The 27,051-nt window shown below is 40.6% G+C and overlaps 1 protein-coding gene across 2 annotated transcripts in view; it reads left to right on the top strand.

Annotated features, from left to right (window-relative positions):
• sdk1a (sidekick cell adhesion molecule 1a) overlaps positions 1-14,435 on the top strand; it is a 779,580-nt gene extending 765,145 nt beyond the window's left edge. For both annotated transcript variants that reach the window (XM_063058961.1, XM_063058960.1), the window contains exons 42-45: positions 1,327-1,464; positions 5,504-5,624; positions 6,950-7,079; positions 8,771-14,435. In XM_063058961.1, coding sequence (XP_062915031.1) covers positions 1,327-1,464; positions 5,504-5,624; positions 6,950-7,079; positions 8,771-9,049 — 668 coding nt within the window. In that variant the 3' untranslated portion in view covers positions 9,050-14,435. The remainder of the gene's footprint in view (positions 1-1,326; positions 1,465-5,503; positions 5,625-6,949; positions 7,080-8,770) is intronic.
• The last annotated feature ends 12,616 nt before the right edge of the window (positions 14,436-27,051 follow it).

The following is a 27,051-nucleotide window of genomic DNA, read 5'->3' as shown; positions in this document are numbered from 1 at the left end:
TACCACCTCATATTTATGAGGCAGCATATCACCTTGCAGAGCCTGACTATCACTGATCAGTCTCTACCTGCCTTCTCAAATGTACACCAATGCCTTCCCTGAAATTTTCTTCCATTGTTCCCCTATTACTGACGCAAGACTTGCTAACCTGAAGTTAGCTTAATGCAACGCTTCATAAATAAAATCCAGTGGCTTCTCACCTATGCCTAACAAATATGCAGAACTCTTCATTAAGGCCCCAGTTATCAACTCTCTTGTTTCCCAAAATCAACCTTGGATAGATCTCATCTGGCCCCAGGGATTTATCAACTGTTAAGCATCCCATAACATGCCTACCTTCTTAATTGACTTGCTGCAGATTATGTACAGTTCCCTTCTTGAATTCGCTGTTTCTATCTTTTTCTCCTCAATGAATAGAGAGGAGAAGTACTTACATAGATTTTGCCTACATCATTTGACTCCACACACAGATTACCCTTTAGTATCTAGGGGTACCCACTATTACCATGGCTACCATCTTGCGCAATGTACCTGTAGAACCTTGAAGTTCTCCTTGATCTTTCTTACCAAAGATATTTCATCATCCCTTTTATCTTGCCCTCCTAATTTCTTTCTTAAGGCTTCTCCTACACACTCAATATTCCTCAAAAACCTACCCTGATGCCAATTGCCTATACCTGCCAGCCCCCACCACATAGGTTTTTCGCTGTAAGGCTGTTTACCCAATCGCACAATTGCTGAGCTGCACAGACAAACATCATAGTCGGAAACGAGGAGCAACCAACACAAAACTGCCAGAGGTTTCCTTTTCTTTCACCAATCAAACCTGTAATATCCTTTTTCAACCAAGTTTTCTGAATCTCATAATCTTTGTTTTTCACCCTTACTGGAATAGGCCAGCATTGAACTCTCTCTTTTAAAGTCCTGCTTTTCAACTGCACTTTTATTTGGAAACAACTACTCCCAGTCTACTTTTGCCAGTTCTTCTCTCATGCTTAAAAATGAGATTAGTCTTCTCCCAATCCAAGACCTTAGTTTAGGGACCAACATCTCCCTTTGTGTAACTACCTTGAAACATACAGAATTATGGTCACGATTTCTCATGTGTTCCTCCATTGCCACCTGCCCTGCTTTATTTTCTAAAATAAAGCTGAGTACTTCCCCATCACCAGTAGGACTGTTTATATGTTCTCTCAAAAAAAAAATCTGATGAGCATTAAAGAAATTCTACCCCAACTAAGCCACTTGAACTAAGACAGTTCCTATAAATATTGGAAGGTTGAAATCCTCACTACTTTAACCATATTACTGTGGTTTGTCTTACAGCTCAGGTGGGAAATCCTCCATTTTATGAAGAGTGGTGGTTCCTGATAGTGATGGCGCTCTGCAGCCTCATTCTCATCCTTCTCATGGTGTTTGGGCTGATCCTACATGGACAGAACAAGAAGTATAAGAACAGCAATGGTAAAAAAAAAAACTGCTTTATTATGTTGTTTGTCATATACATTAATGATCTGGATGATGGGGTGGTAAATTGCATTAGTAAGTATGCAGATGATACTAAGGTGGCGTCGTGGATAATGAAGTAGGTTTTCAAAGCTTGCAGAGAGATTTCGGCCAGTTAGAAGAGTGGGCTGAAAGGTGGCAGATGGAGTTTAATACTGATAAATGTGAGGTGCTACATTTTGGTAGGACTAATCAAAATAGGACATGCATGGTAAATGGTAGGGCATTGAAGAATGCAGTAGAACAGAGGGATTTAGGAATAACGGTGCATAGTTCCCTGAAGGTGGCATCTCATGTGGATAGGGTGGTGAAGAAAGCTTTTGGTATGCTGGCCTTTATAAATCAGAGCATTGAGTATAGGAGTTGGGATGTACTGTTAAAATTGTACAAGGCATTGGTTAAGGCCAAATTTGGAGTATTGTGTACAGTTCTGGTCACTGAATTATAGGAAAGATGTCAACGAAATAGAGTACAGAGAAGATTTACTAGAATGTTACCTGGATTTCAGCACCTAAGTTACAGAGAAAGGTTGAACAAGTTGGGTCTTTATTCTTTGGAGCATAGAAGGTTGAGGGGGGACTTAATAGAGGTATTTAAAATTATGAGGGGGATAGGTAGAGTTGATGTGGCTAGGCTTTTTCCATTGAGAGTAGGGGAGATTCAAACAAGAGGACATGAGTTGAGAGTTAGGGGGCAAAAGTTTAGGGGCAACATGAGGGGGGAACTTCTTTACTCAGAGTGGTAGCTGTGTGGAACGAGCTTCCAGCAGAAGTGGTAGAGGCAGGTTCGATATTGTCATTTAAAGTAAAATTGGATAGCTATATCAACAGGAAAGGAACGGAGGGTTATGGGCTGAGTGCAGGTCGGTGGGACTAGGTGAGAGTAAGCGTTGGGCATGGACTAAAAGGGCCGGGATGGCCTGTTTCCGTGCTGACTTGTTGTATGGTTACATGGTAGGGAATTTTAATCGTTTCAGTCTCTGGTATTATTAGACAGAAGGAATTCAAATTAATGCCCATTACCATGGCCTTCTTCCCGCCCAACCCCGCCCCCACCCTCTTCCACAGACTCCAAAGCATCAACATATCCAATTTCTACACTTAACTGTTCGAGTTATTTGAGATACTCTTTCAAATTTTATCTCACCAGTCTTCAACATTTACTAATGGAATTGGTACATCTCCTCCCCCTTTTGCCAGTTCCACTGAAATGTTCTTGAGATTCATCTTTGGCTCCCTAACATTTCTCAGTTACGTGTTGGCTCTCAGTATCACTCTCTGGATTCACATAATCCTCCCATGTAAATGGCAATGTTCATCTGTCCCTTTCTTCACAATTACCTTTATCTCCTTCTGTCACTGTGCTCAAAACCCCAAACTTCACCCATTTCAATATAAACAGGTCTGGAGTTTTTGTTCAGTGCTCTCGAAAACAATTCGCTGTATTTGAACTCACTGATCATAAACACGTCTTACTCAAACCTGATCTGAGCTTAAAACTCTATACCAAAATTGCTATGAAATTTATCTATGCTTTACTTGACTCATACTCTCCAATACCTTGAGCACCTCCAAGTTTGATTTCTCTAATGTTGTTTACCTACAGCGCAGGTCATTCTTTAACAGACTGCCATTCATCCAGAAGCCTTTCATCTACTTTTCATCCTATCTGCACCATTCCTTACCAACCTCATTTCATTTCCTAAGTATATCATGTGGAAAAACCTTATTCTTGTACTCAAATACCTTTTTATCTCCATGTTTTAGAACATAGAACATAGAACATAGAATAGTACAGCACAGTACAGGCCCTTTGGCCCACAATGTTGTGCCGACCCTCAAACCCTGTCTCCCATATAAGCCCCCACCTTAAATTCCTCCATATACCTGTCTAGTAGTCTCTTAAACTTCACTAGTGTATCTGCCTCCACCACTGACTCAGGCAGTGCATTCCACGCACCAACCACTCTCTGAGTAAAAAACCTTCCTCTAATATCCCCCTTGAACTTCCCACCCCTTACCTTAAATCCATATCCTCTTGTATTGAGCAGTGGTGCCCTGGGGAAGAGGTGCTGGCTATCCACTCTATCTATTCCTCTTATTAGCTTGTACACCTCTATCATGTCTCCTCTCATCCTCCTTCTCTCCAAAGAGAAAAGCCCTAGTTCCCTTAATCTCTGATCATAATGCATACTTTCTAAACCAGGCAGCATCCTGGTAAGTCTCCTCTGTACCCTTTCCAATGCTTCCACATCCTTCCTATAGTGAGGTGACCAGAACTGGACACAGTACTTCAAGTGTGGCCTAACCAGAGTTTTATAGAGCTGCATCATTACATCGCGACTCTTAAACTCTATCCCTCAACCTATGAAAGCTAACACCCCATAAGCTTTCTTAACTACCCTATCCACCTGTGAGGCAACTTTCAGGGATCAATGGACATGTACCCCAAGATCCCTCTGCTCCGCCACACTACCAAGTATCCTGCCATTTACTTTGTACCCTGCCTTGGAGTTTGTCCTTCCAAAGTGTACCACCTCACACTTCTCTGGGTTGAACTCCATCTGCCACTTCTCAGCCCACTTCTGCATCCTATCAATGTCTCTCTGCAATCTTTGACAATCCTCTACACTATCTACAACACCACCAACATTTGTGTCGTCTTCAAACTTGCCAACCCACCCTTCTAGCCCCACATCCAGGTCGTTAATAAAAATCACGAAAAGTAGAGGTCCCAGAACAGATCCTTGTGGGACACCACTAGTCACAATCCTCCAATCTGAATGTACTCCCTCCACCACCACCCTCTGCCTTCTGCAGGCAAGCCAATTCTGAATCCACCTGGCCAAACTTCCCTGGATCCCATGCCTTCTAACTTTCTGAATAAGCTTACCGTGTGGAACCTTGTCAAATGCCTTACTAAAATCCATATAGATCACAACCACTGCACTACCCTCATCTATATACCTGTTCACCTCCTCAAAGAACTCTATCAGGCTTGTTAGACACAATCTGCCCTTCACAACGCCATGCTGACTGTCCCTGGTCAGACCATGATTCTCTAAATACCCATAGATTCTATCTCTAAGAATCTTTTCCAACAACTCTCCCACCACAGACTTAAGGCTCACTGGTCTATAATTACCCAGACTATCCCTACTACCTTTTTTGAACAAGGGAACAACATTCGCCTCCCTCCAATCCTCTGGTACCATTCCCGTGGGCAACGAGGACATAAAGATCCTAGCCAGAGGATCTTTTGCTGACTATTCTCAAGCTCCACACCCAGCTGCATACTCTGCTAACTGGTCTTTAGTCTCTGATGTAAACTTACTCCAGAAGCATCTTCATTTATTCAAAAGCCCTCATTTCACTGTGCATATATCTGTCTCGTTTATTTTCCTGATCCCTGGTCGTGCCACTGAAGCACTCTAAATCTGCATAATGTTGGACGTTATCTTTGCTAACATATATATCAGAAAAATTATCTACCTCATCTCTCATCTTCTGGTGTTTGAACTCTATAAATTGTGGCACTGAGTCTTCACTGGGGCTTCACAGACAATAGAGAGGGTCGAAGATTTGCAGTTTTTTCTGAATAATGTCAATTTTCAGTTGTGTAACTGAAAGTAATAGAAGTATGTGATTGAATTTAGACAAGTGAATTGTAAAACTTACATAATGACCTTGTCATTCACTTTAATCAAATCCCAGTAGTGGTTAAAATCTTTTGTACAATAAGACTACTTTTCCTTAATAGCTTAAAATAAAAGCACTTTCTTCATTCCCTTGTTCTTCAAATCTGTCTTTATTTGAATTATGTTCTTGTTTTCAGTAATGCTATAATATTGCACAAAGCTGCAAGTTTTCTTGATCTGCAAAAGGAACCAAGGTCTATACTTTCTGCTTATAAAAAAGGTCGAAAGTAAATCTCACCCTCAGCTGCGTATCCCAACAGCAAACACCTCTGGTCTTATGACAGCTATCTTATGCTCTAGGTAAAAGTTGTTCGAATGTGGAAGAAACTCTCACCTTGGATAATGGAGGGTTTACTGCCCTGGAGCTAAATAGTAGACATTTGACTGTCAAGAGCAATTTCTGTAAGAAAAATGGCACCAGGTAAGGACTTGCACCTGATCACAGCTGAACTCAGTTTATGATTATCACAGCAGTCACATTTCAGCACCTCCACTGAGCATTTCTCCCTGCGGGCAACATAAAGGGTTTAAAAGGCACAAGCATGAGCTTTTTGTAGCAACTAAGCATTTAACTTAACTTCAATGTTAAGACATTTCTTTCAAAGCAAATATAAAAGCCTATAGATGTTGGAAATCTGAAATTTAAACAACAGCTCTTAACAATATTTCGTTGTCCTAAAACATTAGCTCTTCCTCTGTCAATGCTATTTTCCTTCTGTGTTTAATCTGGGGCATATTTGCAACTGTGTCGACAGCACACTGGACTTTCTTCGTGTATCAGATCTAAAACCTCTGAGATAAGCTCCTCCTTGCGGATGTCTCCCTGTTTCTGTCCACAACCCAGTCAGTATTTTCATGTATGCTGCACCTTTCATACTTAGTGTTGCTTTGTGCGGTAGAAATAGTCTCTTGAGCCTTACAACAACCTTTACAGCAAACATGACCTTCCTTGGTTTACTTGGGTATGTCATTGTTATCTCAGATAAATGGTGTATCGTTTTGACACTACAAGTGTCATTTACAAATAATTTATTTGCTAATATTAAACTTTATTTGTAGTAACTACCTCAGTATCAGCAATATATTGGGCTTTAAACCTGAAGTTATATTTTACATCATTTGCTTATTATGTTAATATATTGATAAACTTCTAAAAGTTCTAAAACACTACATCTGGAGTATTGCCTACAGTCCTGGCCATTCTAAGGATGATGTGGAGTCTTTGGAGAGGGTGCAGAAGAAGTTTACCAGGATGCTGCCTGGATTAGAGGACATGTACTATAACAAAGGGTTGGACAAACTTGGGTTGATTTCTCTGGAGCACTGCAGGCTGATGGGTGATATGATAAAGGTTTATAAGGCATAGATATAGAGTAGACAGACTGTATCTTTTTCCCAGGGTTGAAATGTCTAATATTAGACGGCATGCATTTAAGGTGAGAGGGAAAATTTTAAAGGAGATGTGAGTGGCAAGATTTTTTTATACAAAGTGATGGGTGCCTGGAATACGTCACTTGGGGTAGTGGTAGAAGCAAATTCGTTAGGGACATTTAAGAGACACTTAGATAGGCACCTGAATATGAGCAAAATGGAGGAATATGGACTTTGCAGGCATAAGGGAAGATTTTTGTTGGCCCTTTGAATACTAATTTATTTGATTTGGCACAACTTTGTGGGCTGCAGGGCCTGCTCTTCTGTGTTCTAATTGCTGGAAGTGTGAACAATCATAATTTGTCTTCTTACAAGGTTTCCACCAAGGCCAAGCCCAGGAGGGTTACGCTATTCCGATGAGGATTTATGTAATAACTACAATGGGATAATGCTGACAGAAAGCACCACTTTAACAGAGAAGCCTACTGAAATATCAGGGTCAGAGGTAAATGACAACTCTTCTGTTTCATCTTGTGTCCATTGGATCTTGTATACCACTGTGCAGCCATGGAAGGGACAACAATCACAACTCTGGACTGTTGCTTGAATCCAAACGTTTCTACTCCTGTGTGCTGAAAGGCCACTAACTATAGATGTTGTAGGGAGAGAGAGGATATATTATCCCTTTCACAGCTTAAAAACTTGCCTAAGTCTATTCTGTCACTGATATTTACTGCTTCGGAACAAACACTTTTGAGCCCTGTAGATCTTCAAGTACACATCTAGATACGTACAAAATAAGGTGAAGGTGTCTGCTTCTACCGCCCTTGCCCTCAGTGAACTCTATCGCCTCCAGGATTTCCTTGTTTCCACTCAAATCCCTCCGTATGTTTTAAATCTATACCTCCCAGAAAGTAATCCCCTCATTCCTCTGTTCCAGAGAAAACAAGCCCAGCCAACCAATTTGGCCTCATTGCTGATTTGATTCTCATAAATGTCCATTGGTTTCTAAGAGAAAACTAATTATATTTTTAAAAAAAGGAATATATATGCACAAATTAACATTATGAACCACTAGGACTGGGCAATAGTACTGGCCTCGCTGTATCTGACATCTTCCTAAGAATTGGTCTTGCTACCAGTTTGGATCACTTTCAATAAGAATGTTATCAGAAGCAGGACTGAGTTATGTGGCCCTTCACTGTTTCAACTATACTCAACTTTAACAGCTGTATTTCCATAACATGATTCCATTCAAAGAAAATAAAAAGTGTGATTTTCTCATCTATGCATATCACAGTCAGTACTTGTAAAGTTTGACTGACAATTTTTCAAATCCATAATTGTTAGGGATCGTTTTATTGAGCAGTATCTTCAAATCTTTGGTGTATGTGTATATTCATGCCAAGACACACAATACTGCTTGCCACATCAGATGTAATAGAAAGAACATTTTAAAGGTTCTCACAAATTCCCTCTGGCTAATTTTCCTTACAAAGCTACACCCAATTGATTTGAAGCATTAGATGTTAAAAATAGAAATATACTTCATTGACTCATTTTGAAACATGTAGTAGAATGGGTCACAGCTCATGTACTTTCCACATGGGGAAAATACTTAGAAAGGCTAACTATAAAACAGTAGTTTGGTTTTGAAATTTTTAAAAAAATGTATTGGTTATTTTCTTTTTAGGGGGTATTGCAAAAAATCGGCAGTTCCAGACACCTTGTATTTGAACCACTTATTCAGCTGTTGTTTTAAAAAGCTGCAGTCCAGTAAAAATCTGAAACTAAGTCTGTAGGTGATGTTCTGTTGCTTGTTAAAGGTATAAGATAAGTTCCCAACTGTGTTGCAGGGACAATTCCATCTCCAGAGATAAACCAAAGCAAAGTGTTTCCATTTGCTAACCAGTGGATGTGACCAAAATATAGCAAGGGTTCTCAGCCACTGACGATAATTGAGGCAATAAGGAGCAATAAACTGTTCTATAAATCTTGCATATAGAAAACAAGATCTTTAAGTTCAGGTAGAGAAGTCCCAAATTATAATAGTGTTTTCTTAATCAGTTTGATCTGAGGGTAGAGAGGCCTGGCCTGTATATTGTCACAGTATGTTAAATGAACCTGGACAATAGAAAATAAGTATATTTTTTAAAAAAACTAGAAGGAAAGCTTGAAAATGTTATTCTTTTCCAGGCAACTGACAGTGAGTATGAAGGTGAATTACCAAAAAGCACACACTCATTTGTGAACCACTATATGAGTGATCCCACCTACTTCAACTCATGGAAGAGGCAGCCAAAGGGGCTTCCTCGAGCTTCAGCTTACACTTATGAAGAATGCACAGATGGTGAGCAGGAGCCGTACTACCCAACAGTGATCACAACGCAGAGTTCAGGCGGTGCGTACGTGCCCACGGCTCAGCCCGCTTCTGGGTCAAGGACTCCTGTGACTGGGTTTTCTTCCTTTGTGTGATATTTCATTCTGAACAGCGTAAGACAATTTCTTCATTAATGGACCACCGTGCCAGATGAAATGACTCATAATTACAGATGAGAGAAAACTGTCTAATGGAAATTGTCATCTCCAAAGCTGCCTAAAAAGTGCCTTTTACATGTTGGTAATTTCATTATACCAATATAGCAGTGGTGTAGTGACATTTAGTAAAATTGGTGTCCCATTCATTTGAATGTGACATTCACTGTTTTCTTTTGATAGTATTTTGTTTTAAAAATATGCTCCTGCATCATGTCTTTGTGTCCCCCATCTTGGAAGCATTAAAGTTTGTTTCAAAACATGTGTTTTAAGCTTGGTGTGAAACTAGCCCAGACAAACTAAAGTAAGGCTCCTTCTGTCAGTCAGCTAAAAGAAAAAACACAGTGTGAAGCTGGCCGAGAGTCCGCTAAAAGGCAGAGATTGAGCAGAGTCACTTGCTGCTGTGGTAAAATACAGGAGTTGCTGATGTCACCACTGCATGAAAGGGCATGTTTCAGGCAGCTTTTATCATTGCCTTATAATTTCATCACAGCTTCAGTACTGGGTACCTCAACTATGAAAGTAAGTCAGACCTACAGTAACATCACCACCAGCTGAAAAAAGGTGCAAATCTTCACATTTTTCAAACTTGGAAAACAGCATCTGAAGATGATCCCCCCCCAATTATTTAGAAAATATAAGTAGTAATGAAGAGATTGGCTGTCCAAAGTTATATATAATGTTTCAGAAATGGAAAACAAACACAAAAATTAGCAACCATCAATCCAGTTTGAATTCTGGGAAGTTTGAGAGGTTACAAGCTCTTAAAGTGAGTTTCCTTAAGAATTGCACTTAATTCAGCTCAGTTTATATTCTCAGGATAATAAGAGTTTAATGACCTGTAGATGTTGCCCATCTATCCATTTATCTGTGTACCTGCCAACACTAACAATCTTTTGCCTTTTATTTTACTGTATGATTTTTTTCCGGCCTTCAAATTTGTTTACTTGAGAACTGTCTATGTATCACAGCTGTACATGGGGTCTAAAGGCATAGTGGTTAGTTTGCTGGACCCAGCAGCTGACGTTCTGCACTGTTGATCCAAAGGCACAAGTTGAATCTCTCAATAGCAGATGGAGAATTTAAATTCAAGTAACTAAGTAAATGTGAAATAAAAATAAGACTCATCTTATGGTAAGCATGAAACTACTGGATAGCCTGAGTACCTGAAATCATTCTTCCACTTAAGACAGATTTGGAGTATCTGCAGAACAGACAACAGCCCATGGTACTCATGCTTAAGAAGTAATGAGAGTAGTAGAAATAGCTACAAGGGGGAATGGTGATGAAGGAAAAGAAATGGAAAATAGCCGCATTTTAATTCTGTGTACAAATACCAGTTAAAACTTCAATTCACTTTGAACAAATAAAAACAGTAAATGCTGGACACACTCAGCACCAGTTGAGAGTGAAATTGTTAATATTTCAGGTCCGGAGCCATTTGCAGAAATTTACCCTTTCTCTAAAATGAAATAAATAATCTGAGTTTACTGCAATTTAAAAATTTGACAAAATGTTCCGGCACTGAAATGTTAACTTTTTCTCTTTCCACACCCACAGGAGCTGCCTGACTTGCTCAGTATTTTCTGTTTGCATATCCTCGAGCAAGCTTCTCGAGTCATCTTCCAATCCCTAATAGCCAATAGTTACAAACTTAACTGATGGTTTTCCATTTAGAGGAAGGGTAGACTTGCTACTTCTGTCTTCTTCCCATCACCTGCCAATGTCATCTTTAGAGATTAGCAAGACAAACAGGTGCCTTGATTTCCCAATCTATGCCACATTATTTTGACTGTTAATGAGTAGAGCATCAGCAACAGACCCAAATATAACAAGAACCGAGAGCAGGTTGCTCTTCTCTTTTTATTATTAATATGTGCCTGGCAATATAGCAGCCTAACTGTGGGACCTCAGTCACGTCATGGCCATGACAGTCTTCTCAGCAATACTGTAAGTCTGTCTCATGGTAAAGGCAATGTTGTGGCCCTTCTGCAGCTACTTTTAATGTGCAGGTTAAAACCTTGCAGAGTTTGGCTCTAACTTGAGGTGATATTGCCTGAAAGCAAAACAGGTTGTCTTTCTAATTGTCAGGAATAGAAAGCAGGGTTTATTACAGTACCAATGTAACAATCAGAATAGGCAGAGGGGCATTCTTAATGCATTCTAAAAATAGGAAAAGCCAGGGCTCCCAAAACAATGGGGTAAATATCTCTGCCTCAGTAATACTTGGAATCCTCCTCCTGCCTTGATATTGAAGCCCATTTAATAATGTCCATCATTGCTCAGAGCCTATAAGCATTATGCAACTATTGGAATACCTTTCCTTTCACAGGGAATTGTTATTTCTGAGATTGTTAATACCGTACCACCAGCAATTTTGTGTGCATTAAATTGCACTCTGGGTGTTATTGCTTGAGCCTTAACAGGGATCTGTGGTCAGGTCAGGAAACCTTTTAATTTGCTTTAGTTTTCCACACAATGATGAATTAACATTGATCACTATCGCTACCTACCTCAGTAAACCAATATTCAGTGTTTAACTAGGTTAGATTAGAACTGAATAAATTCAAATGATTTGATTTATCACTTATTTGTAATGTGGCCCAGAATCCTTTGTGAACATCTCGAATGAGAGAAAAATACGCCTCTATTTCAGGAGTGTCGTAGATTTTTTAGTTTGCTATGTAATTCTACATAATACTGAAAATTTTTGAAATACACTGGACGTATTCTTGAGTTATTTGAAAGATTTACATTTGGGAACCACTTCTAACATAGGATTCCTTGGTTGATTTTGTGGAGATTGTGTTGGTGCTATTTCTCCAGTGTCTTGAGATGCCAGCTGAAGGTCTTTGAATTTACAGGAGAGTCGAGTCACTGATGCCTGTAGACTATATTTTTGCATTGAAGTTAAGGTTTACTTATTGAATTAACAAATTACAGCATTGATGGAAAGTGAGCCAAGACAGTGCTTTACCAGCTGGCAAAACCATTCAAGGGTTATTTCTGCTAGGAGCGCAGAGCCTCAATGGTTAGCATAGAGCTGGCCTCCAATAGAGCCTTGAGGCAGGAACCACATTAGAAGAAACCAGTGGAACAAGGGTAGGTGAAGCTGTTCACCGTGCATCGAAAGGTCTGGGCACAAACCACGCTCCTTGAAAACAATCTGCTATCTTTTCATAAAAGAAATAGTATTACCTACTATTGACTGAATTACTGCAATGTATATCATATCAAAGTACATCATTTATTTTTGATTCATTTTTTGTTAAATTATAATTAAACATATTTAACGTCTATTAAGATGCATTTACAAATCCTAGATTATCACCTCATCAAATAAGTAATGTGCTAACTTGACCTTGATACGTAGAATTAACTTCTTGCCATCGTATTCTGGCTCTCTATCCAAACTGAATGAGCTAAATTGTCCCTTGCCTTTGATTATACATCAAAAGAAAGGAAAGCACTTAAAATTTTAAAATCACTGTTAACAATATTGCTAAATTGTACAATTGTTTAGTAAAATTAGCTGTGGAGACTATTTTCCTGGTGATGAAATAGGGCACTTTTAATGAAGGAAAAGCTTAATGACATTTGGAAAGAATGTTAGCTTAGTTCCACGGCCATCATTAAGCTTAACACATTTGAACTTGAATCTGTAGGTAACCACTAGAATTTGTTATTATGTATTATTTAATTAAATCTAGAAATTTTTAATGTATTTTGAGCTTTGTTAGGAGCACTTTTAGTTGATCAGTCAGTCTTGGAGTACTTTGTTCGGCCCAATATATTGCAATACTATATTAAAGCTAAATACAGTCATTACAGTGCTTTTACATCACAATTTAACTAAGATACCAATAATTACACATAATATTAATACCAAGCTATATTTATTATAGCATTACTTTATTATATATTAATTAGTTTTAACAGTTTAATAATTTAAAAACTTTTATAACCACTTTATGATTTGCAGTACCTTTTCTACTAGCAATGGCATTCTTTGCCCTTCAAATCTATTTCTTCAATTTAAGCTAAAATAAGAAAATCAATTTATTTAAAAAATAATTTCTCAAACTTTTTTTATTTCCAAGTACATGAGTTTTGCTTACTCTTTTAGATGGGGCATCGAATGGCAATTTTTTTTTAAGTATTTATGTCTCTCCCTCTCCCTCTCCCTCTAAGGCTTTATTCATGTTAGTAAGAAACTCACTGTATTGGTTTGTGAACTTCCAGCTTTTCTACAATGCACTGAGAAAGAATGCTTCTCATTCAGTGTAAATCAAAACAATTCTAGTGCCCTTCTAATACAGAATTCTTTCAAGGTTTAAGCTGCCTGAAAGTCTCCTTAACTCTTTAGCTGTCATGCGAACATTACAAATGGTGGCTTGAATATTGCTTAATATTATAAAAAGACACAACAGCATTTGATGAAAATATGCTGCATGTGATGGTGCTCCTCATCATATTGCAAACAATACATCACTTTCTTCTTGAGAAATACAATAGTTTCAGTTGACTGGTGGATGACTGCAGGTCTCTGAATACAAATTCCTTGGTTTGATGAGAGCTGTATTGAGGAATTGGTCTACAGGAAAAGATCTATTCAGATTATACTGCTGTGGAAGATCATACGCTACATGGAGGATGCTATTGATTTAGTTTATATAGTGACTTAACCTGCTGTCTAGCATTTCAAAACCACTGTCAACATGCCACACTTTAAATGCATCCTCAAACCATATAACTATAATCAAAACTTCTGCATTGGCAATTTTTGAAGAGGTTTTTTTTGTACTTTGTAAGGGACATGACTGGTACATTTTTGGTAACAATATGAATGTGTATTTTTACGATACTTTTTTTGTACAGCTGAATTTGTACCCACTTGTGAAATCCTAATAAAGTATGAAATAAATTGAAGCAGATGAAAGGTTGAGATCTATTCTCAGCAAAATCCAGTAAATGACAGATCTAATGTCATGTTTCATGGCACGTTATTATACCCAGTATTTCCATTTAGCAGTTGGCTTCAGTTGTTTCTTCAGTTAATTTCTAAGCCAAAACAACACTGTGTAACTTCTTGTTAAATTAATTCTCCTGTGTTGTTTCCTGTTAAGGAAAAAAATGTTGTAGATTCTATTTTTTTTGCCACAACATGTACATGGTTCACTCTGTCTTTTGTAAATATTATGTTGTAGAGAAAGTTTAAAATATGCCAGACATATTTTGGTTAAAGGGTTTGTACTGGTCATTATTTTAATGAAATCACTGTGTAAGTTGGATGAAACTCTCCAATTCTAAGCTTTATTAAAGCTGCTTGTTTGCTTAATCATTCTGTCTTCACAAAGTGTGTTAATTAGAAGTGTTCACAATTTGATTAACAGCTTCAAATACCCTGTTGCACAGTGAAATGAACAACTGGTTCAAGTGGCATGGGAATAAGGAAAGGAGCAATTTATTTATTCAGCATGGAGTAGGCCCTTTGAGCCACACTGCCCCAGCAACCCCATACTGACGCAATTAACCCTAACCTAATCATGGTCCAATTAACCTACCCAGTACCTGTTTGGACTGTGAGAGGAAACTGAAGAACCCAGGTAAAATCTATGCATTCCATGGGGAAGACATACAGACTCCTTACTGAGTGGTGCCAGATTTGAACTCCAAATTTTGGAACGCCCTGAACTGTGATAGTGTCACACTAACCACTACGCCCAGAACTAACTTAAAACATTCATTAGTAAAATGTGGAATTTGCTATGAACATAGAAATCTACAGCACATTACAAGCCCTTTAGCCCACAATGTTGTGCCAACCATGTAACCTGCTCCAGAGACTGCCTAGGATTGCCCTACCGCATAACCCTCTATTTTTCTAAGCTCCATTTACCTATCTAAGAATCTCTTAAAAGACCCTATTGTATCTGCCTCATCCACCGCTGCCAGCATTGAATTCCACACACCCACCACTCTCTGCGTGAAAATCTTACCCCTGACATCCCTCAGTACCTATTTCCAAGCTGCTCAAAACTATGTCCCCTCGTGTTAGCCTTGGGTGGTTCTACCTTGCAAACTTTTATCAGTCTTTGGCCAATTTTAATGATGTAATGTTAGTTTGCAATGAACTTGGCTAATAGTCTTCAGTGTGGTGCTGTCCTATGTAAACCGACTCCACGCACTCCCCTCCCTCCTACATAGTTTGTAACCTCCACTTTACCTACATCTATGTGCCTTAAATGTTCCTGTTGTATCAGTTTCTCCCATCATGCCCTGAAGTGCATTCCAGGATCTATCACACTCAGTGTAAAAACACCTACCTCTTAACATTTCCCCTAAACCCTTCTCCACTCACCTTAAACAGCAAATAAAAATGATCGTGGCTAAGATGGGAAACAAGAGAAAATCTGCAGATGCTGAAAATCCAAGCAACACACACAAAATGTCGACTATTTACTCTTTTCTGTAGATGCCGCCTGACCTGCTGAGTTCCTCCAGCATTTTATGTGTGATGATCAAGATGGGCTGGTTAAAACGAGACAGTGCAGCAGGAGTTTGAAAGTCACCTTCATGATCTAACGAAGTTTGCAGCCAGGGAAGGGCAGCAGACAGGTGGGGCGTGACCAAAATGGCACTTTGTGTTCCTCTATGTCACCCATCCAGTGCATCGATATGGGGCTTCGAGGAGGTTTCATTATGTTAACTTTGCACCTATTATTTGAGTTTTCTGGTAATAGAATGAACACTGTCCTCATCAGGAAGATCATTAAATCAAAATATTAACTAATAATAATATAATAAAGTAAAAAATTGCCAAGAGTTTATTCAGCTGTTCCCACTTAAATGGGAGTCTGTTTATTCATGAATGCCCTACTTTTGGTGGAACATTCACTGGAGAAAATAGGTGCGATTCAGAGGTACCTTTGGGCAATGTTAATCACCTAGAGATATTAGGATACTCTGCAGCTCTGCAGTAATAACTGAAAACTCTGTGAGTCTATCAGAGATGCCAAGAGACTGCACTAGTCCAATATCAAGTCCCAAGTCAGTTGTCTGTTGTAGCAGGGCTTACATGCTATAATGGTCCACAGAATGAAATCAGGTAGCATCACCTACTGCAGCACATGCCTCCTCGATGAGCTTAACTCATTCTATGCATGTTTGAACAGAAGGGGATTGATATGTCACCATCCACTCCAACAGTCACCAATGTACATAGTCACTGCCGCATATGTAAGATGAGTCTTTCAGAAAGTTAACCTGCAGAGAGCATCCGGCCTAGACGATGTTCCTGGTGTGTCCTTAAATCCTGTGCAGATCAGCTGGTTGGGGGTATTTGCAGATATTTTTAACCTCTCCCTGCTTCAATCTGAGGTTCCCAACTGCTCTAAGAAGATCACTAATGTCCTGGTACCAAAGAAAAACAGGACAATGTGCCTAAATGGCTCTGACATCCACCACCTTGAAGTGCTTTGTGAGGCTGGTCATGGCACATGTGAATTCCAGCCTCCCAGGCAACCTCGATCCACTACATTTCGCGTACCACTGAAACAGATCTACAGTGGAAGCCATCTCTCATCTCTGCAACATCTGGACACCTACATTAGACTATTGTTTATTGACTACATCTCTGCCTTCAGTATTATAATTCCAAACAAACTCATCATCAAACTTTGAAAAATAGGAGTCAACACCTCCCTTTGCAACTGGATCCTCAACTTCTGACTAACACCACAATCAATAAGGGTAGGTGCGTTATTATGTGTGCATAACAAAGAGCTTCGGTTCCCACATGGCAATGCAAGGGGTTCGCCTGGAACCAGAAGCTACGATCGTGATCTTGGTTGCATGCACAAAGGATTGAGCAGCAGGTCAGTAACAAAATACTCTAATGTAAACCCACGCCAAGTTTGTCTTTATTAAGAACAAACATAACGTGGTGTTAGAAGACAGCGTGATGTCTAAACATGGGGAATAAATGAATACCTTGCACAACTGAAAAAGAGACTGAGCACGAAATGTGCTAGCAGCAAATGAGGTGGGGTGCTACGTATGATAGAGGGAAGCTGGCCAGCAAGGCGAGAGGCCACATTGTTCCCAAAGTTCAGCAGTTAATATATTCACCAAGAGAGACTCAGGTGAGATGCCAAGAATTCCCTTCATGGCTAAGCTAAGTTCTCCCACACTATGCAGTTTATCAGCAATATAGCTGATAACTGAAAACTCTTCAAACATCGATTCAATACGTTTTGCTGCTAGTGGAGTGGGAGGGATGATGGAAAAACTGAAAACGTCTATTTTTCTGCATGAAATTGGCAAAGATGCTTCGGACATCTATAGCAGGTTTCAAATCGATGAGACAGCTCTTACTTTGGACACTCTGATGACAAAATTTGTGGGGTACTTTGTCCCAAGTAAAAACATCACGTTTGAGAAATGTAAGTTTTTTTTTCTTGTGATTGGAAACAAGGCGTTAGCTTCGACCAGTAACTAACTGAGCATCACAAACTGAGTGAGTCCCGTGAGTTTGGAGATTTGGGAAACTCACTAAGTTAGAGACAGTAAACATGAGAAAATCTGCAGATGCTGGAAATTCAGGCAACACACACAAAATGCTGGTGGAACGCAGCAGGCCAGGCAGCATCAATAGGATGAAGTACAGTCGACGTTTTGGGTCGAGACCCTCCGTCAGGATGAAGGGTCTCGACCCGAAACGTTGACTGTACTTATTCCTATTGAAGTTAGAGACAGAATAGTTTGCAGTATTCCACGTAATGGACTCAGAAAAAGACAGCTGCTTAAAAAAGATTTGACACTGGAAAAGGCTGTGGACATGTGTAGGGCAGCAGAGAGCACACAAGCACAAGCTAAGGAACTGCACAGGACATACACACAGTGCACACTGTGAAAACAGAGGAGCACTGCACAAGGCATTTCCCAAAGCAACAGCAAAGCAAAGAGGAAGGCTCAAACAACAAATGCGGAGGTAGGCACATTCCAAAGACATGTCCTTCTTATAGAAAATCCTGCAATAATTGTGAGAAGAAGAATCATTTTGCAAAGTTCTGCAAAGTTGGGGCTGGCAAGAGAAAAGTGCACATGGTTGATGAGGAAATGGAGGAATTCTTTGTGGATTCTTTACAGACGACTGGGGCTGGTAAAACAGAGTGACTGTGAATGAGCCAGTAATTCCATTCAAGCATAACACTGGTGAATCTGTTAACCTTGGATGATTACAAGACTCTCACAGTAAAGAGCAAGATTTACCAAGGCTGCACTGGAGAGAATGGTCCGGTAAAAGGAGGCTGTATAGTGACATTCAAGCAGAAGGGGCAGCACTGAAAATCACAGCTACTGATTGTAGAAAAGAGAGTGCAGTCAATATTAGGTCTGAGTGCATATGAAAAGCTCAAACTGGTGAAAAGAGTTTTGATTGTCGCTTCACGTACCAAAGATGACCACACAATACTCATGAAAAAGTACGCAGATGTCTTTGAGGGGCTTGGATGCTTACCTGGTGTACACAAAATTCACATAGGTGAGACAGTGACTCCTGTTGTCCAAGCATAAAGGAAAGTTCCATTTCCACTTAGAGACAAACTTAAACAGGAACTAGCATGCATAGAACGGATGAGTGTCATACAGAAAAACGAAGAACCAACAGATGGGGTGACCTCACTGGTCATTGAAAAATGGAGCATTACAGATCTGCCTAGACCCAAGAGATCTCAATAAAGCCACCAAGAGAGCATTTTAATTTGCCAGCACAGCAGGAGATGATGTCCTGGTTTGCAGGCGCCAAGTGGTTTAGCAAACTCGGCTGATCATCTGGGCTTTGGTAGATGAAGCTTGATGAGGCAAGTTTGAGACCGTGTACTTTGAACACACCACAGGGAAGATATCCCTTTCTTCGTCTACTGTATGGAATTCTGTCCGCACCAGAAGCCTACCATAAAACCATCCACATGATCTTTGAGGGAATTCCTGGTGTCGAGACCATGATGGATGACATTATCATCCGGGGGCCCATCAAGGGTGAACATGAAACACCACTGAGACAAGTGCTTGATGTGACATGGAATGTCAATTTGAAATTAAATAAAGAGAGCCTGGTGTTAAGACACTGATCTTCTTAGGGGATGTCATAATTGAAAAAAAGGGTGTAGCCTGACCCAAGAAAGACACTGGCCATTGAAAACCGAGAGGCCCCAAAACAATGACAAGACCAGAATCAGAATCAGGTTTATTATCACCGGCATGTGTCATGAAATTTATTATCTTAGCAGCAGCAGTTCAATACAATAAATAATATAGAAGAAGAAAAATAATGATAATAATAAATATATACATAAATCAATTACAGTATACGTATATTGAATAGATTAAAAATCAAGCAAAAAGCACAAATAATATATATTTAAAAATGAGGTAGTGTTCATGGGTTCAATGTCCATTTAGGAACCCCTCTGCAGCTTCTTTCGGTCCTGTGCAGTAGCACCCCCTGATACCAGGTTCAGATATGGCCCAAGTGCGGAGTGAGAGACACTGAAGCAAGTTGATAGTTCACAGATTTCAATATGAGGGAAAATAAAACAATAAAAGCCAGGCCAAACAGAGCCGTTAACTAAAACTCTCAAAAGGAAAACAAAGCCTACACTGTGGCTGAAAAGAACATCTAAGCATTAAACAAATAGCGCTAGTCTTCAGACTTGAAAGTCCAATATCTCAGGGAAGGCCGAATGCAAAACAGCAGTGAAGCTTTGCTATGCTCTCTCCAAGTCTCGACAAGTACGGAGTTAAATACTATCACGATTAAATAATAATTAGCTGACACGTGTATATTCACAAGTGCAATTGCTGTATCTACTGCACTGCCGAATCCGTGGTTGTGACATCCCCCACCACCCCCCACCGGCCCCCATATCAGACAGTGACGCAGCCTGTCAGAATGCTCTTCATGGTACAACTACAGAAGTTTTTGAGTGCATTTGTTGACATACCAAATCCCTTCAAACTCCTAATGAACTATAGAAGCTGTCTTGCCTTCTTTGTAACTGTTGGGACCAGGATAGGTCCTCAGAGATCTTGACACCCAGGAAATTGAAGCTGCTCACTCTCTCCACTTCTGATCCCTCTATGTGGATTGGTATGTGCTCCTTTATCTCACCCTTCCTGAAGTCCACAATCAGTTCTTGCATCTTACTGACACTTAGTGCAAGGTTGTTGCTGTGACAACACTCCACTAGTTGTCATATCTTGCTCCTGTGCGCCCTCTCATCTAGATCTGAGATTACACCAACAATGGTTGTATCAACAGCAAACTTAAAGATGGTATTTGTCTATGCCTTGCCACACAGTCATGGGTATAGAGCGTGTAGAGCAATGGGCTGAGCACACATCCTTGAGGTGCACCAGTGTTGATTGCCAGCGAGGAGGAGATGTTATCACCAATCCGCACAGATTGTGGTCTTCTCGTTAGGAAGTCGAGGATCCAATTGCAGAGGGAGGTACAGAGGCCCAGGTTCTGTAACTTCTCAATCAGGATTGTGGGAATGATGGTATTAAATGCTGAGCTATAGTTGATGTACAGCATCCTGACATAAGTGTTTGTATTGTACAGATAGTCTAAGGCCATGTGAAGAGCCATTGAGATTGCATCTGCTGTTGACCTATTATGGTGATAGACAAATTGCAATGGGTCCAGGTCCTTGCTGAGGCAGGAGTCCAGTCTAGTCATGACCAACCTCTCAAAGCATTTCATCACTGTAGATGTGAGTGCTACTGGGCGATAGTCATTAAGGCAGCTCACATTATTCTTCTTTGGCACTGGCATAATTGTTGACTTTTTGAATCAAGTGGGAACTTCTGCCTCTTGCAGTGAGAGGTTGAAAATGTCCTTGAATACTCCCATCAGTTGGTTGGCACAGGTTTTCAGAGCCTTACCAGGTACTCCATTAGGACTTTCCACTTTGTGAGGGTTCACCCTCTTTAAAGACAGCCTAACATTGCTTCTGGGACAGAGATCACAGGGTCACTGGGTGCAGCAGGGATCTTCACAGCTGTAGTTATATACTCCCTTTCAAAGCAGCATAGAAGGTGCTGAGCATCACTGCCATTCATGCTATTGGGTTTTGTTTTGTAGGAAGTAACGTCTTGCAACCCTGCCAGAGTTGTCATACATCCGATGTTGCCTCCAACCTCATTCAAAATTATATCTTCGCCCTTGAAATAGCCCTCCACAAATCGTACCCGGTTTTCTGGTACAGACCTGGGTCACCAGAATTGGATGCCTCAGATCCAGCCTTCAGCAGATGTTGTAACTCCTGGTTCATTCACAGCTTTTGGTTTGGGAATGTACCTCAAGTCTCTGTAGATGAGATATTTCTTGGAGATGGTGACCTAACTGGTTAACTTCATCCTTGACTGTCAACTGTGTCAGCACCATTTAGGCCACTCCTTTAGCATCAAAATGAGTGGATTTGGTCTTACAAGCAAGAAGAGTGTTTTCAGACACTGAAGAGCCCGTGCTCCATCAAGGTGTATTAGATCTTGGCTGATGCGTCCCAGCGTGGCCTTGGAGCAATACTACAGCAGCATGATGGCACATGGCAAACTGTGGCCTATGCATCAAGGGCTTTAACAAGCGTAGAAGCCAACTATGCACTGATAGAGAAAGAACTTCTCGCCAGCCCACATGCATTTGAGAGGTGCTACCTATGGAGAAGCTTTTGAAGTGGAGACAGACCATAAGCAATTGGTCTCAATTATGTCCAACCAGTGAATGACTGTCCCATGAGGATACAGCACATGTTGATAAGGCTGCAGAAATATGATGTGAAAATGATCTACATGCAGGGAAATATACTGTATGTATGTTGCTGATGCATTGTCTTGAGCAGTTGACAAGAAAGAAAAGAGAGACCAAGAAGTTAATGCAGATATACAGGCCTATGTTGACATGATTCTCACATCCCTTCCAGTATCTCCTGAGAGAACAGAGCAGATTAGGAAAACAGCAGGGTCAGAGGAAACAACGAAAGAACTCAAAGATACAATATGGAAAGGATGGCCAGCAGCTAAGAATGACTGTCCAATGTGTATTCGGGATTATTGGGCATGCAGAGCTGAACTATCAGTTGTGGAATAATATGGTCTTCGTAGGGAACAGGTTTGTGATTCCCATGTCGCTATGCAAGGAAATGCTCCTGAGGTAGACAAAGGACATCTTGATGAGGAAAAATATAAACATAGAGTTTGTGAAGTGATGTACTGGCCAAGAATGAACCAAGACATCAGCCAGACCATAGGTTCATGTGAAATATGCCTTACCTACAGACTAAAGCATCAGCCGCTATACCACACCTTGTACCAGACAGGCCATACTTCAAAGTTGGAGTGGATTTGTTTCACTGTAATGGGAAGAGACTGCTTTTCTAATTACCCAGAGGTTGCAACACTGCAGTCAACATCCAGCAAAGCAGTCAACACCTTCCTGAAAACTGTGTTTGCAAGGCATGAGATTCCATGTGAAGTGGTATCAGGCAATGGTCCACAATATTTGAGCTGTGAATTTGAGTCCTTTGCCAATATTTGAGTGTTTCAACATATAACTTCAAGCCCACATCACCCAAAATCTAATGGGTTAGCAGAGAGTTCAGTCAAGGTAGTGAAGGGCCTCATAAAGAAGTGCAAGATGGGCGATAGGATTTCCACAGAAGTCTAATGATTTCCTGAAGTATGCTACTGCAGAATAGCCTTTCTCCAGCCCAAATGTTACTATGTCGATGCATATGCACTAACCTCCCAAGGCATGAAAACCTGTTGACACCTAAAGGAGCACAGAAGGTCAAATTTGCTAAAGTGAAAGGGAAAGAGAAACAGAAAGAGTATCACGACAAGACTGCGGAAAGCCTACCAGTCCTGAAGCCTGGAGATCAAGTGCGAACCTGAGATCATGATTCTGGTACCTGGTCCACGCAAGGATATGTGCAAGAGAAAGTGGCTCCACATCGAGATCCAGAAGGAGTGAGGGACACCTCTCAGAAGGAACTATGTGTCACTACCACTGATTCAGCGGTGCAGCAGATACGGCAATTACGCCTGTGAGTATGCACGTGTTAGCTAATTATTATTTCATTGTGATGGTATTTAACTCCATTCTTTTCATCGTAGTGCTTGTCAAGATTTGAACAAAGCACAGCAACATTTCACTGCCTGCTTGCATTCGGCCTTGACTGAGAAATTAGACTGTCAAGTCAACTGAGTCTGACGGCTGGCAGTATTTATTTTATATTTAGTTATTCCTTTCTCCTGCAGTGTTGGCTTTGTTTTCCATTTATGAGTTTTAGTTAACGGCCCTGTTTGGCCTAGCATTTTTTTTTTGCCTCTAACTCCGTTTGCATTAAAGTCTGTGAACTATTGACCCACTTCAGTGTCTCTCACTCCGCACTCGGGCCATATCTGAACATAGTAACACCACGTGGATCTAATGACCACAATCTCCAGCCCATAGCTGTGACTCATCATCTGTCAGTATACCAAAGGGGCCAGCATATGTAAAAAAAAATGAACATGTTGATTAGAGTTCTCAGAAAAACACAAATATTAATGCAGCAAATGCAAGCAATACACCCGTGGAAACAAACAGCAGACCAAAAAGGATCATTAAACAACCTCAGAGACTAATTGAAAGTTGTTGTGTGAATAAGGGACTGCAGATGTTCATCCCAATTGAAGTTGAACTGTTGAACAGTTGAAATTTCAAACAAAAAGTGATCAGCTAAGAATGTAGATAGCTTTGTTCAAAGGGATTATTATTCCTTGGAGGCTTATGAGGACATAGTATTGTGTTTGTTTTTCTTTCAAGGGAGAAGATGTGTTATTTTGTGTGCATAATAAAGAATTTGATTTCCCAGTGTGCAATACGACGGATTCACATGGAACGGGAAGATACGATGGTGAACCAGTTGCACACACACAGGGTTGAGCAACAGTTCAGTAATAAAATGTTCTAACGTAAGCCCATGCCAAGTTTGTCTTCATTAAGAGCAAGCACAACAATAGGCAGCTTCACCTCCATCATGATTATTCTCAAAACCGATGCTCCACAAGGTTGAGTCTCCATCCACAACTCCATGTATACACATGACTATGTAGCCAGACATGGAAGGACTGAAACAGCTGAGCCAGTATCCAATTCCATTTTAATTAATTTGCCATTCACTTCTGATGTAAGCTATATTGCTTGTCTATTATTAGTAGAATATAAGACATATGTAACACCCTGGGAAATGTTCCACTGCTAACGTTAAGTGTTTGGGTTATAACTAGAGGTTACGGGTTCTTTGGGATGTGAGCCATCCAGTGAGGGGAGTGTGTTTTGAGTCGTGTGTATGAGGTAGGTCCTTTTGTTCAGCGGGAGATGAAGAGAGAAGACGCTGGGGAGAACTGGTCATAGGATACGACTCGGTGGGAGACCCATTTGTTCGAGATGGATTGCAAGCGACATTTGGAAGCTGGTGTGTACTATCATGCAGACCGAGGGCCCAGCGCGAGAGTGACAGACAAGTTCAGGATGAGCTCCAACTTGTGCACATTTGACTGTTTAATTATAATGGGCACTTTTTATTGTTTTTTCTTCTTTTCTTTACTAACCCTTTAGTTAAGGAAGATTCATAAATATAATTACTTTGATCGTATGCAGTGTGCTGTCCGTTATTTCTTGGCAGGAAGTTGTAACAGCATCCAGACAGACGGGTGTTTGGGATGGGAGCGTCAACTCGATATCACAGGTTTGGCAGGATTGGAGTATGCACTCCCTAGACTTACACAGCCAAGGATACCAGGAAGTTTCACATAGAACATAGAACAGCACAGTACAGGAACTGGCCATTTGGCCCACAATGTTTTGCTGAACCAGCTAAAAAACAAATCAAAAACACCCAAATGTTTTTGCCTCTAATATATTTGCCTCTACCACCATACCAGGCAGTGCATTCCAGGCATCCACCACTCTCTGAGTAAAAATCTTACCCCTCACATCCCCCTCTCATGTTCAACACATGCCCTTTGGTATTGGACATTTCAAGCCCTCGAAAATTCCTTTTTGACTCTATCTATGTCCATCATAATCTTATAAACTTCGATCAGATCTCCCCTCAGCCTCTGGCACTCCAGAGAAAATAACCCAAGTTTATCCAGCATCTCATGATGGCATATGCCCTCTAAACCAGGCGGCATCCTGGCAAACCTCTTCTGCACCCTCTCCAAAGCCTCAACATCCTTCCTATAGTGGGGTGGCCAGAACTGTATGCAATCTCCAGATATGGCCTAACCAGAGCTTTATAAAATTGCAACATAATCTCTCCACTTTTGAAGCTAATGTCTCGACAAATAAAAGAAAGCATTCTATAAGCCTTCTTAACCACCTTATCAACCTGTGTAGAAACTTTCAAGGAGCTATGAACTTGGATCCCAAGATCTCGCTACTCAGTAACACTGTTAAAGGTCTTGCCCCTAACAGTGTACTGTCTCCTTGCATTTGTCCTACCAAGGTGAAACACCACACAGTTATGTGGGTTAAACTCCATCTGCTATTTCTCTATCCATATCTGCAACTGATCTATATCGTGCTGTATTCTTTGCTTGTCTGCTACACTACCCACAACTCCACCAATCTTGGTATCATCCACCAACTTACTAACCCATTCATCTACATTTTTGTCCAGGTAATTTATATACATCACAAACAACAGAGGGCCCAGCACGGATCCCTGCGGAACACCACTAATTACAGAACTCCAGCTCGAATAAGTCTCTTCAACCACTACCCACTGTCTTCTATGCGCAAGCTTGTTCTGAATCCGAAAAGCCAATTCACCACGGACCCTATACTTCTTAATCTTCTGGATTAGCCTCCCATGAGGGACTTTGTCAAAAGCCTTACTAAATTCCATGTAAACAACATCCATTGACCTGCCCTCATCAATCTCTCTCATCACCTTATCAAAAAACTCAGTCAAGTTTGTAAGACATGACCTGCCCCAAACAAAACCATGCTGGTTCTCCCTAATTAAGCCATGGGTTTCCAAATGCTCCTATAGCCAATCCTTAAGAATTTTCTCCAGCAATTTCCCTACAACTGACGTGAGACTCACCAGTCTATAGATCCCAGGATTGTCCCTTGTTCCCTTCTTAAATAGAGGTACAACATTAGCCTCTTGCCAGTCCTCCCAGACCTCGCCTGTGGCTAGACAGGACACAAAGATACTGGTCAAGGCCCAACAATCTCGTCCTTTGCCTCCTTCAATAACCTGGGGCAAATCCCATCAGGCCATGGGGACTTATCCACCTTAATACTCAATAGGCTCCCCAACACTTCCTCGTCCTTAACCTCCTAATGCCCTGACATATTTCTACTTTCAGCACTGTCATCTTGGTCCTCCACATCCTTTTCCTTGGTAAACAATGAAGCAAAGTACTCATTAAGTACCTCACTCACATTCTCCACATCCAAGCAAATGTTCCCCCTTTATCCTCAAATGGCCCCACCCTAGTTATCTTCTTGCTCTTGATGTATGGATGGGATGCCTTGTGATTCAGCTTAATCCTATTTCCCAACAACATTTCATAGCTCCTCCTGGCTTTCCTAATTTCCTTCTTCAGTTCTTTTCTGACTTCTTTATACTCCTCTCTTTATATTCCTCTCATACTTCGTTTGACCCTAACTTCTGAAGCTTTACATACTTTTCCCTTTTCTTCCTGACTAAATTCATCACCTCTCTGGACAGCCAAGGTTCTCTTATCTTTCCATCCCTGTCCTTCAAACATTTTTCACAATGTAAGCATCAAGGTTATGCAGTCCTGTGTCAGTCTCATCATTATCAGATTTTTCATCAGCAGCAAGCAGATTAGTGCTCTTTTTGAAACTGTAATTT

This window comes from Mobula hypostoma, chromosome 9 (genome assembly GCF_963921235.1).
Source record: "Mobula hypostoma chromosome 9, sMobHyp1.1, whole genome shotgun sequence".
Lineage (NCBI taxonomy): Eukaryota > Metazoa > Chordata > Chondrichthyes > Myliobatiformes > Myliobatidae > Mobula > Mobula hypostoma.
This window is presented reverse-complemented; position numbering and strand designations above follow the sequence as displayed.